We start from the raw sequence: 12,424 nt of genomic DNA, 5'->3' as shown, positions 1-12,424 counted from the left end.
GTCAGGATGCTCCCCTCCCCCCACAGTGCCCCTATCTCAGCTGCTGGGCTGGGGTGAGCCCTCCATCTTCTGCAGCCTCCTTTTCCTCCCCTTCAGGGCCTGGATTTGGAGCCTTCCCTGCCCGCCACCCAGCCCCAGAGCCGATCCAGCAGATGCGGTGACTCACCACCTCCGGCCGGGCTGGTCAGGTCCTGCCCACTCCCAGCTGCCCCCTCCGGCCCTCACGACTGAAGGGACCCTCCCAGCCACCACCAGGCTCTCCAGGGTCTGGCCCTTCACAGCTTTGAGGCCTGACTTCACCTCCTTGCCTATAAATGGTCCCTTGGGGCTATGTCAGGCCCTCCCCGAACCTCACAGGGCAATCCCAGAGTTTGCCAATTCCCAGATCCTTGCTGGGAATGTTCCATCCTGACATCCTGCTCCACCCAAAGGACTCTCCACCCCTGGACAGATGACCCAACAAGTTTATGGACCTGGAGGTGACCCAGGACTTTCCCTGTGTGGCTGCATTGACCCCCAGGTCCTGGGGATCCACTGGAGAATCAGTAGGTAGGGATGTGGCAAGGCCAAACCCAGAGGCACCTCTTCCAGGAAGTCCTCCCTAACCACCTAGCACCAGCTTGCTCCTAAGCACTAGGGACAAACTGCCCACCCGACCATGTACCCACCTTAGCTGTTCAGTGTGGCCAGGGTGTCCCGGAGCTTCTCAAGGAGCTTGGGGTTCTTCAGAGAGAGGAAGGAATGGAAATGCTGTTTATGGAGCCCCCGGGTGCAGCTGATATCGTGGTTTCTCCCTGCAGGAATTTGGGGACCCCCTCCCCAGGCATTCTAGGGTTTGCAACATTTCTTTCCACCCATGGATGTCAGAGGAGCCCCTACTGTGCTAGGCACAGGTTCTGGGGATGCGAAGACGTGGTCCCTCAAACCTCCCATTCTCTTTGGGGAAGAAAAGCAGACAACTAAGAACTGGGGGCTGGGTTCTGAAGGCAATAAAGGACTGAGAAAACGGGGCTGGGGTGGATAAGACACGGAAGAGGGCCTTTCTGGAGGAGCTGGCTGGAGAGGACGAGGGAAAGCATCACCCAGCTAGTGGGAGCAGCACATACAAAGGCCCTGGGGTGGGAGACCTGCCAGGGCACGAGGGGGGTAGATCAGCCAGCTTGGACCGGTGTCTGACTCGCTGTCTCGCCAGTTCGTGCCAACCCAGGGGCCGTGAGGAGCTTGCCACCGCTTCTGCACCCCCACACGTGGATGTGGCCGCAGCCACCTGGAGCCAGCACTTCACGCATCTGCTCGACAGCCCAGCCTACAAGCGGGAAACTGAGGCCCAGAGAAGGGGTTTGACCAGAGTGGCACTGGGATCCTCTGATCCAACCAGATTGGGGTCTTCCGCCCAGCAGTGTCATCCAGGCCAACCTGCAGGGGGTGGTGCGCTGAGGCCCAGACGGGGAAGGGGTCACAGTCAGACCCAGTCGGGCTGATCCATGTGGCAACTTCCACAAGTTGCAAACAGATGCTTAGCAATGGCGATAGCAGAAATCACTGTCCAACCCCAAAAAGGATGAACTGGAGGCCCATCCCTACTAGGAAGGGTGACATGGTCACCCACAGCCTCATGGTCCCTGAAGAATCACCACACAAGGCCCCCATCTCCTGTGGCAGCTCTGCAGCGGGCCCGGGGCGCTGGGGGCCTGGGGTGGAGGCCGCTGGAAACAGTGGAGCCCCTTCCCACAGGTGACAAGGCTGCGGGGGCGTGAGGGGCCCCAACACCTTTGCTGTTTCAGAGGCAAGATCTCACTCTTCCAGAAAGAAGGTGCCCAGGGAAATCTGTTACTGCCAGGCAGGGAAGCAGCACCCAATCCCAGGCGGACGGAGGGAGGCGAGCTGCGGAAAGAGCAACAGGCCCAGGGTCTCCACGGGCGGGCGACGCAGACTGGCAGCAGGTGTGGTTCCTACCTCGGGGCGGCCAGCACGGTGGGGCCAACGATGGCTCGGGGTATTTTCCTCAAGGAGGCAGACACAGCCCTGATCCTGCCAAGGAGCAGGATGTAGGATCCCCCACAGCCCCTCAGGCCCTCAGCCCAGACCCTGGGCTCCCCCCAGAACTCCCCTCCCTCCCTCAACCAGACTCCAAGCCTGCAGGAGCAGGGGGAGCGTGAGGGCTCCCACAGTGGAGGTGAGCACTGCCTGCCCGCGCCTTTGGGTTCCCCCTACTGGGCAGCCCTTGCAGTGTAGGCAGAGACATTGCCAGCTTTCTGGAACCTTCCTTAAGGCAGCACCCTATGCCCTTTGGTTGCTGTTCCTTCTCCATCCCGTGGCTTGGAGTCTGGCTGGACCCTGAGGAAAAGGGCTGTGCCCAGAGAAGCAGGACGGCCTGCCACGTGGGAACACTCCCCTCCGCCGCTTCTCCAGCTCCCTTGCGTGGGACTGCGCTCCTCAGAGCGGAGTGGAAGCGCAGCACGGCCAGAGAACACGAGCCTGGACTGCAGAGTCCCTCGGGGCCGCCGGCTACCACAGCGCCTGGACAAGAGGGTTTGGACGCACTCCGCACGCTTTAGAAATAATAACATGTTCCGGGCAAGCCTCTCGGGCCCCCTCCCTCTTCAGGAGCTTTGTACTATTGCTCCATAGTTTGCTGCCTCCCCCAAATGCTACTACTACTACTACTGGCAGCAAGGTTCTTTGTGAATGTTGGAAAATTTCTAAAATGGGGTTTTAGAGAATCATTCACTCTTCACTGAACTCCAGAGAACTCTCAAAACTCAGGCCATGGGGAAGATGGGGTTCCACGGCCCTACTCGCAGGGGCTCTCAGCCAGGCCTGCGGACACACGTCTGGGGGTCACGACGTCTGGAAGGGTAACTGGCACGGAGCGGCCGGGAGCCAGGACAGCGGCCCGCACCGTGAGCAACAGTCCCACACAACGAGGGCCAGTTCTGCTTAAAGGCCGACGGGGCCCCTGCTGAGAAACGCTGCAGAATTAAAAATGAAAACCCTACGCGGGATTTGACAGGTATCTACACAGACATTTACAGACAAATGCAGAGATCTCATACCTGGATGCGTTTTCCACTAGCACTGATGAATGAAAAAGCCACTGAGAAACTTAGAATGACTCTGGCTCCCCGTGTGGAGCCGGCAGTGAAGCGCTAGGGGGGTGGCCTGTGCCACAGGAGGTCACGGGCACAGAGTAGACACTTGGCGATCACTGTCTGCAGGGATGCCTGGGGGTGGGGAGGAAACGGCCCTCAGCCAGCCTCCCCAAACCCTTCCCGCCTGGCTAAGGACCCTGTTCCCCACCAGGGTAGAGGCCACTCCCTCACAGGCATACAGCAGGCACTCAGTACTATCTGTTGGGTAGATAAACAGATGCAGGACCAAATCTCCCAACTACGTAGTGTGGGGTGGACAGAATGGCTGCTGTGGCCAATTGAGTCTTCAAGCCCTTTGCTTTCAGTGACAAAAGGGCTAAGATTCCGGCTGTGGGTGTGCACGGCTCGCAGGGCAGTGGAGGGGCCCCTCCGGCACCGGCCTGCCTGGCGGCCATGACGATACACCCACAGCCCCCACGTGGTGATGGGGTGCGGCGTGACAGGCCGCAGGCCAAACCTTCCCGGCCCCTAGAACGCACCTGCCGGCCCATTTTACAGAGGCGCCACCAGAGCCCAGAGGTGGGAGGTCTGCCTTGCAGAGCAGGAGGCCTCAGCAAGACTTCCGGCCCGGCTGCGGCTTTCCCCCAGCCTCGGAACAGGCCTCGGGAGAAACGGACCTTGGCAGGTAAAGAAATGCTCACTTTTAGTGCTTTTTATGTGGCCTTCGAAGCACTCTGCAAACAACGATGCCGTCCGATCACTGCGAGGAGGAAGCCTAGAGACAGGCGAGGCAGGCCCAGGCCCGCTGCAGCCCCTTCTGGGTCCCCTCCTCCCTCCTAAGGCGCGCCCCCGCCCCCCCGGGGCTCCAGGAGACTCCGCTGGGTGGGGGGACGGACAGTCTAGGTCCCGTCATCCTCCAGCACGTCCACGTGCCTGTAGGACTTCCAGGCCTGCAGGTTACAGCTCTTCAGGATGCTTCCCAGCTGCCTCCCGGGGCCCACTTCAAAAGTTTTGGGGAACTCCGTGCCCCTCCTCCTCTCGTAGATGGCGTGCATCGTCTGCTCCCACTTCACCGGGGAGACCACCTGCTGCACCAGCGCTTTGGGGATGTGTTTCGGATGCGCGTATCTGTGTCCGTCGACGTTGGAGTGGACGGAAACCAGAGGCTTCTTGACATTGACCGACTTGAGGACGTGGGCCAGGGGCTCCAGGGCTGGCTCCATGAGGCGCGTATGGAAGCCACCGCTAACGGGCAGCCTCCTGGTACGTCTGAAGTGATACCTGGAGGCATTCTTCTGGAGGAACTGCAGCGCCTGGAAGGAAAAGGAAGCTTTAGCCCAGGCTATCTTGGGGAAGAAACACTCGGCAGGCGGCCACCACGGGCACCGGTCCTCCGAACAGAAGAGCTGTGGGCACCTCCGCACGCTTCATGCTGCGGACAGCCGCAGGAGAGGCTCCCTTCGCCTTTGTCCCGGTACAAGGCAGTCGCGCATGCGGCGGCCAGGAAGTCGTCCGCGGGGGCTGTGACCATTCCCACAGCCCGCCCGGGCAGGCGACACAGTGGGGCTGAAGGAGATCGAGGCAGGGAAGCGTGGCCCACCCCGCGCCTCATTCACTAGCCTGGGGGCCCCGGGCACATTAGTCTCTCAACTTTGTCATCCAGGAACTGAGCACAGTTTCAGCTGCTTCCCAGGGCTGCTGGGAGCGATCGGGCGGGAGGTGTGAAAGGGTCTGATGACAGGAGAGCGACCGTCGAGCGTCAGGTGTCAATTATAAGCCGGCTACCTTCACAACGTTTAACAAGCCTGTTTTCTTATTACTCCATCACCCTCAAGATACAAATTCCGGAGGCTCCAAGCCTCATTTCTCTCTATCAGAACCCCGTCATCTGAGCTTTCTCTAGAGAAGAAAAGAGCTCTGTCTCCCTGAAGCCAAAAGCCTTCCCCTGAAGAGCGTCTCAGCTCATAGGGGGCCTCCCAGGCTACCAGGCCCAATCTTGGAACTGTTTGCAAGCAACATAATTTGCGAATATTTAAAAAACAGTAGATATTCTTAAGAGACCCCAGGCCCTGAGGACACAGCCCGGGACCTGCCACCCTGACGGCCCTCCCTTGGGCTCTGCCGAAGGGCTGGCTTCCTGTGTGCTCAACTGTCTGTCGCCGGTCTCTCTGGCCCGTCTCTGGCCCTGCCACCATCCGAGCTGCGCAGAGGCTGGGCCAGCTGTTCCCTGGAAGACTGAAGTGGAGCCGGGGTCCCAGCAGCTGCCTGACCTTGGCTGATTTTGCCTTACCTCTCCGTGCCTCAGTTTCCGCATCTATAAAAGGGGGCCAACACCGGCTATCTCACAGGTTGTCAAGAACTCTGCTCGGCGCACGAGTGCTATGTGACCGTTAGCAACTGTCTCGTATGCCGAGCCCATCCACATACACTGGAAAAACTGCATAACGGGATGGCTATTTGTGCCCCCGAAAGGGTAGGAAGGATTCGTATTTTGGGTCGGACAGCACCGTTGACCTGTCTCTGTGGGCCCTCCGAGCAGGAGGCCAGCGCAGCCGGCGCCTCACCATGTCTCTCTGTCCTGCGCTGGGAGTCTGTCCGCGTCCCACACAGGCTGCCGCAGCGGCCTGAGCCCCAGCAAGAGCCAAGTGGAGCGGAGCTCAGCACAGCGAGCCAAACTGTGATGGAGGTGGGACCCCGAGCTGTGGGAAGCACTGAGGGGCCGGGCTGCCTGCCACTGCAGCTGGGTCCAGCCTGTCCTGACGCTTCCCATCACCGCCACCCTCCCTCCAGCCCCATCTCGCTGAAGGGCACCCAGGAGCCCCTCTGAACACAAGGCTTTGGACCCTTCCCACCGTGCCTGGCCTGTCTGGCCAGGGGCATCCGCGTGGATGGCTATTCGGTGGCACTTCCGATATCATTTCAGCATCTCCAAGTGCTTTCCCCGGAAGGCCTCTGGATTTATCCAGCTCACATCCCAGGCTGGGGCCACAGGAGTCCAGGCCACAGCCTCAGGGCCCAGGAGGCAGAGGCCAAGGGGTTTTTGTCACATCAGTGGTTGCAAAGGGACTCTCCTGCTCAAGGAAGCCCCTGCCCTCACCTGAGCTCTTTGCTTTGGCACCAAAAGTCTAACGCTGGGAATCCGAGAAGTCGTCATCCCGTGTACCCAGCTGTCTGGGAGCTGCACAAGGAGATGCCAGCCCTGGTTTGGGGCCCCTCCCCGCCCACTTCTGGGCCATTCCAAGGCTGTTAAGGGGAACGAGCAAGCAGCCCCACGATCAACATGGTGCCGCTGTCATCCATCTTCCCGTCCTGCCAGGACAGTCACAAGACAGACTCTCGCTGGTTCCGAGGAGATTCACACAGACACCTGGCATACCGGCAAGGCCTCATGGGGATGGCAGACTGAACGCAGTCGAGCGGAGGAAGAAGGTTCCAGAATGAGACAGACTGGGGCTCCGTTCTGCCTCCACCATCTCTAAGCACTGGCCTCTCGCTCTGCCTCAGCTTCCTCGTGTGCAAAACATTCATAGGACTGCCTTCTGGGGAACACAGGCTGGCTGCAAGGCCTACAGGACACGGTCGTGTAGACGCTGGCCCTGCAGCTGCAGCCCCTTGTGCGGGATCTGGCGTGGAGCCACTCAGCATCCCGGCGCCAGCCCTCGGTGCCAAGCTGCCCTTTGCCATCAGCGACTCGCTGCCTCCCTGCTGGGGATGCCCTCTTCCCGGCAAACGTACCCTCCGTGCACCGCTCCTGGTGTCCCTCCTCAGGCCTTCTGGCAGCCAGCCTGACCCTCACTGTGCCCCAAACCCGCGGTCACCCGTTCCCAGCTTATCAGTCCACGTACGCTCCTCAGTTATAGGGGAGCTGCTTGAGAAACGTCTAGGGAAGCTGTGAATGGAAGGAAGGACAGAAGGAAAGAAAATGAACTTGGGGCAAAAACAATCCTAAAAGGCCCAACGGGGCAGAGTAACCCAGCAGGAATGGCTTCTCGCTCGCTAAGGAAGCAACCAGATCAAAGCTTGTGAGAACCCCAGAATTTACTACAGGAAGGCCCTGGTGATCATCGGGTCCAACCCCTTTACCTTCCTGGAGGCTAGGTGATTTGCTCAAGGTCCTTGTCTATGCATGGTGGAGTGGCGACAGCATCCCGGCCTCTTGCCTTCCGCTGCAGTGCTCACGCCACCCCCCCCCAACCCTGTCACCCTGCCCCCGCTTGCCCTCAAGTACTTCCCAAAGACCATGGCTTGGCAGAGCGCCCATCACACCACCGTGGGCTCCCTAGTGTGGGTGGGACAATTCCAACCTTCTGTACCGGACTGGGGTCTAGAAAGGCTGTTCCCATCAGCACCAACCTCCAGATGTCCTGAGATCACCCTGCAATCAGGAAAGAGGTAGTTGGCCACCTCACACACGGGGTTCTCTATGCCCAAAGTCTTGCAGTGCTCCCGGGCTTCCAAACAGGCGAAGGCGAACTTGGACTGAGGCTGGCCAAGGACAGACAACATGCCGCTGGGGACAGCTTCCGAGGCTTCCTGCATGGCCTCGGCTCGGACTTTCACCGCATACAAACCTATCCAGAGAGAAGCGCATTTGGAAAAATCAGGGCTCGTGATGAAGAGGGGGAAGCCCAGAGCTGAGAGACAAAGCACCAGAGCCACACAGCGTGCTGGAGACACTGATGCTGGTTTCTATCAACAGTCCCCAAGGCCACAGTTCCTCTAACTATTACACAGAGAGGGCAGCACGGGCAGGAGAGAGGTGGGTGCTGTCCTTGCAACTATGCAAATGAAACCACGGAGCTCCCAGCCTGAAAGCTGGCTTGCTGTAGGATGGTGATTCTCAACCAGGGGTGATTTAGCCTCGGGGCCGGGTCTGGGGACACTTTGTGATTGTCACAACCGCGGAGTGGGGGGGGGGCGTATGCGTGCATGCTACTGACATCCCGTGGGCAGATGTTCCACAGGCTTGCTGTTCCACACCCTACAGTGCACAGCCCCACCTAAAACAAGGTATTGTCTGGCCCAAAATGTCAACAGTGCTGCTGTGAGAAACCCTGGTGCAGGGAGCAGACTCTGAGCTCTGTATACTGTTTGGGGCGAGTCATGATCTTTCGGGTCAAATTTTCAGTTAGTAAAATGAGGATACTACTATCTAATCTGTCTGGTTGTGAAAACTGGGAGTCAGAGTTTCAATAACACAGGATTCTCATAAATCCAGCTTTACTGCCCTTGCTTGCAGCTGGAGAAGCGGGTAAGGCAAACGACGGGAAATGCAGAGCTCCCGGTTCGGGGCGGCTCAAGCGCCAGGTGAGAGGGCAGGGCTGTGTCCAGGGCAGGCGGCTCCAAAGACCCGATGTAAGAACGGCCGGTGATGACTGGACACCCGTCATCCCGGTCCTGGGTCTGCTCCCTGGGGGAGGGGATGACGGAGCCAAGGAGAGGTTAAGGGACCAGTTCAGGCTTTCTTGGGACCACAGAGAAGGTCCGAAGAGCACACTCTGCACCCTTCCTAACACATCTTCCTTCCCTCAGCACCTCCATACATTTGTACTGGACTGTTGACCCCTTACATAGGTAGGGAGCAGACTGTGGAAAATACAGTAAGAGCCTGAGGTAGGAAGTAGTGAAGAATCCACGGGGAGGTGGAGAGGGCACGTGGAAGTCCTCCCATGCAGGCGTCAAAGCACTATGCAAAACGTCAGGTGCAAAAGCACAAGGTAGACACAGGCTATGACTCTGCGAATTATGTGCACAGAAAACTATGTGTGTATAAAAGTTTTATTAGGAGACGTGAATATGTAACATTTTCTATCGTCCACGCTGTAAAGCTGTTTTTTAAAACACTCGAGTAAAAGTCACATCAAATGTAACCAGTTTCAAGTTTGTAGTTCTGTGGTATTTGTTTTTCTCATAATGTTGTGTGACTACCAGCTTGCTCTAGTTTCAGAACTTTCCATCCCTCCATAAAATACCCCATACCCGCCAAGTCATCGCCCCCCATTTCTCCTTTCCTCTGCCCTCCACCCCCATAATCCCGGTCTCTCATCTCCGTGCATTTGCCTATTCTGGACATTTCACATAAAAGGGACCACTTCTTCCACTGACCGTGCTTCCGAGGCTTGTCCATGTTGTAGGACCCACATATCCACACTTAATTCCCCTGTTACGGCTGCAGAAGATTCCATGGCATGGAGAGAGCCCAATTTCTTTATCCACTCACCTGATGAGGGACATCTGGATTGTTTCCATCTTTGGGCAATTTTGAATCGTGCTGTTATGAACGTCCGTGCACAGATTTTTCTGTGTGGATGTTTTCATCTCGTAGGTGTATACCGACAGGCAGAACCATCGGGCCCTCCAGTAATTCTATGCATAATGTCTTGAAGAAGTCAAACTGGTTTCCACAGCGGCTGCACCATTTTACGTTCTCACCAGCCCTGTCCCAGCGTCCTATTTGTTCACATTCTTGCCAACACTTATTATTATTTTTTTTAATTTTTAAATTTTTATTATTTTATTATATATATATTTTTTAGTTGAAGCTATCCTGGTAGATATAGGGCGGTATCTCAGTGTGGTTTTGATTTACACTAATGATGAGTGACGTTGAACATCTTTTCACGTGCCCATCGGCCATTTCTATATATCTTTGTTAGAGAAAGGTCTGTTCACACCCTTTGCCCATATTTAGCTATAAGCAAAACAGTTTAACTGGTTTCACCGTGAGCAAAAATCTTAAGTGAAACCGATATGATCAAGACCAAACATTCATTTACTCTTTTTCATTCCACGACTATCTGTTGGCCATCTATCACGTGACAGGCACTGGTGGTGTGGGCGTGGACTGAGAGCACCCAGGACAGCTCGGGGGACGGTCAAGCAAGCAGAGTTCAGGAGCTTACAAAAAGAAAGACAATCCCTAATGAACCCCTTTCAGACTTAAAGGGGAATCAAGGTTAAGTCTGGTCATCGGGTTCCAATGTCATTCTCATCCATGTGCTCCCTTCTTTAGCACCCGAGTGGCTCCAGAACGACTTTGGGCCGTGTCCTTGGTCCCCAGTGAGCCCAGCAAGAGAACACCCCGGCACAAAACCAAACCCCTTCCTGTGTACCTTCAGAAAATTCCATGGCTCCAGCAAACACTAGGGCTGCAAATTCTCCCACACTGAATCCGGCAGCAGCAACACAGTTCTCAATAACCTGTGGTGACAGACGCGGGACATGAGGCCAAGGTCTCAGGAGGGGTTCGGTCAGGGGCTCTGCACCTGAGAGCTGGCCGGGTGTCCAGAGGCTCAAACAACCAGAGCCACTGGCCTGGTGCTCTGGCTTGAAGAGGACACACAGTGGCCCTGACAAGCCCTGAACCAGCCCTTTTACTGACGAGGAACTTTCCTGGCAAGTTAAAGCCTGCGGGCTGGCTCTGTGGTAGCGCTGTGACTCCAACCCAGGGCTCTGGATTCTCCTGCCTCTGCCCTGAGATGCCTCTCAGGCCCAGGGAGCTACGCAGAGAAGAGCATGACTCCGAGTCACAGAGGGCTGGATTTGCTTCTTAGCTTGGGAGAGTTCCCTAACTTCTCTGAGCCTCATTCGTCCCATCTGTGGGATGGGGAAAGGGCAGGACCTACCTCACAGGGCTCCTGAGATGACACCAAGATAATGTCTCTAAAGTGCTTCAGCACAGACCTGGGTAAGGGCACCATGAGTGCTCCGACCTCCACTCAACAGGACCCCTTCACTAACTCCCGCTAAGTGTCTGAGTCTCCTCGCCTCATCCGCAAAGTAACTGTATTTACCTCACGAGGTTGCGGTGAGACTGGAGTACAGGGTTCAAAGCAGTAGCTTCACATTTACTGTTTGACATTATCAAATGTTAACAGCAATCAATCCACACCTTCAAGCGAAGTGATATTCTCACACATCGTCTTCTTAATGACCCCTCATTTAAGGTCGAAGTTCAATCCTTTTAAAATCATTTAGTAACTAACACATGGCTAAGGATCACTTAAAATCCTAGACGGGCATTAAGGAGGGCACCTGCTGGAATGAGCACCAGGTGTTATATACAACCGAAGAATCACTGAACTCTACCTAGTAAACTAATAATACGCTACATGTTAGTTAATTGAATTTAAATTTAAAAAAAGTAAAAAGAAACACACACAAAATAAATAAAAATTTAAAAATCGCAGCCCAGGCTCAGTAGGTGGAACATGCGACTCTTGATCTGGGGGTCTTGAGTTTGAGCCCCATGTTGGGTGTAGAGAAGAGTAAAAATAATAACCTTTTAAAAATAAAATAAAATCGCAGTCCAGCCCTGACTCCGCAACCCCTTCCCCTGCTGTTTTCCGTTCTATAACACCGTATTTAACATACTATGGCATCGACACAGTGTATTTATTCTTCTTCACGCCCCGCCCCCCGAACATGCAGGCTTCCCTAGAACCGTGTCCCCAGCGCCTAGAGCAGGAGGAACTCGGTAAGACTCTGCCCAGCGCGTCAGACGTGGAGCGCTCGGGCCTGGCGCGGGGGAACCCGGGCACAGCCCATCCTCCCCGGCGGGCCGCGGGGCGTCGGGCCTCACCGCGGGCTGCAGGTGATGCAGCTTCTCCACGGCGGCCAGCGAAGCCACGAAGACGGCGGGCTGGCAGTGCGCGGTGCGGTCCAGGGCCTCCTGCGGCCCGTGCAGGCTCAGCTCCAGCAGGTCGTAGCCCAGCACGCTGCGGGCGGCGGCGTAGAGCTCGCGGACGCGCGGGTAGCGGAGCAGCCCCCGGCCCATGCCCACCACCTGGCTGCCCTGGCCCGGGAAGAGCAGCACGGAGCACTGGCCCGGCGGACGCCGCGCCGCCGCCTCCCGCGGAACTTCCTCCGCGGCTGTGGCGTCTCGCAGCAGCTCCGCCACGTCCACGGCGCGCGGCGGCGGCAGCGGCAAGTCCGAGGCGCCGCGGCGGCAGCCCGCGACGCACCCCCGGGCCCACGCGGCCCGGGCCACCCGCACGTTCATGGTGAGGCCACTGCCCGGCGCACGTTACCGGGGCGACCGGGGCTGGGCGGCGGCGGCGGCGCGGCACGGCGCGGTCCCTGACGCATTTCCCGCCGGGCGGGCCGCGGCACCCGGGGGCGGAAAGAAAGGTTCCGCGCGTACAAGTTCCGCCCCGGCTCCAAGAGTCCGCGCGGCTGCGCGCTGGGGGCCTGCAGGGACCCAGGCGCTCCGGGAAACCCGCGCAGGAGCGAGTAAAAAGTGCACCGCACGCAGTCTTCTCGCAGAAATAGTTCCTGACTGTGCGGCGAACGCAATGTCATACTTACTCTTTCTACCTCGCCTGGGAAGGAGG

General features: G+C 57.4%; 1 protein-coding gene across 1 annotated transcript; it reads right to left on the bottom strand.

The window, feature by feature from the left end:
• Positions 1 to 3,778: 3,778 nt before the first annotated feature.
• Positions 3,779 to 12,178, bottom strand: MCAT (malonyl-CoA-acyl carrier protein transacylase). Its single transcript, XM_045779886.2, has 4 exons — positions 11,674 to 12,178; positions 10,205 to 10,292; positions 7,446 to 7,663; positions 3,779 to 4,405 (listed from the first exon to the last, which is right to left on the bottom strand). Exons 1-4 carry the CDS (start codon positions 12,091 to 12,093, stop codon positions 3,992 to 3,994), a joined length of 1,140 nt encoding a protein of 379 aa, XP_045635842.1. The 5' UTR covers positions 12,094 to 12,178; the 3' UTR covers positions 3,779 to 3,991.
• Between the last annotated feature and the right edge of the window lie 246 nt (positions 12,179 to 12,424).

This window comes from Ursus americanus, chromosome 17 (genome assembly GCF_024610735.1).
Source record: "Ursus americanus isolate L20-20 chromosome 17, mUrsAme1.1.p, whole genome shotgun sequence".
In the NCBI taxonomy this organism is placed as follows: domain Eukaryota; kingdom Metazoa; phylum Chordata; class Mammalia; order Carnivora; family Ursidae; genus Ursus; species Ursus americanus.
Note: the sequence above shows the minus strand (reverse complement) of the source record. Positions and strands in the feature narration are given on the sequence as shown.

Coding starts and splice junctions, on each gene's coding strand:
- MCAT (XM_045779886.2), bottom strand. CDS start 12,093: ATGAACGTGCGGGTGGCCCGGGCCGCGTGGGCCCGGGGGTGCGTCGCG. Junction 10,293..11,673: donor TGCATCACCTGCAGCCCGCG/GTGAGGCCCGAC, acceptor CTGTCACCACAG/GTTATTGAGAACTGTGTTGC. Junction 4,406..7,445: donor TGATCTCAGGACATCTGGAG/GTTGGTGCTGAT, acceptor TTTTCCTTCCAG/GCGCTGCAGTTCCTCCAGAA.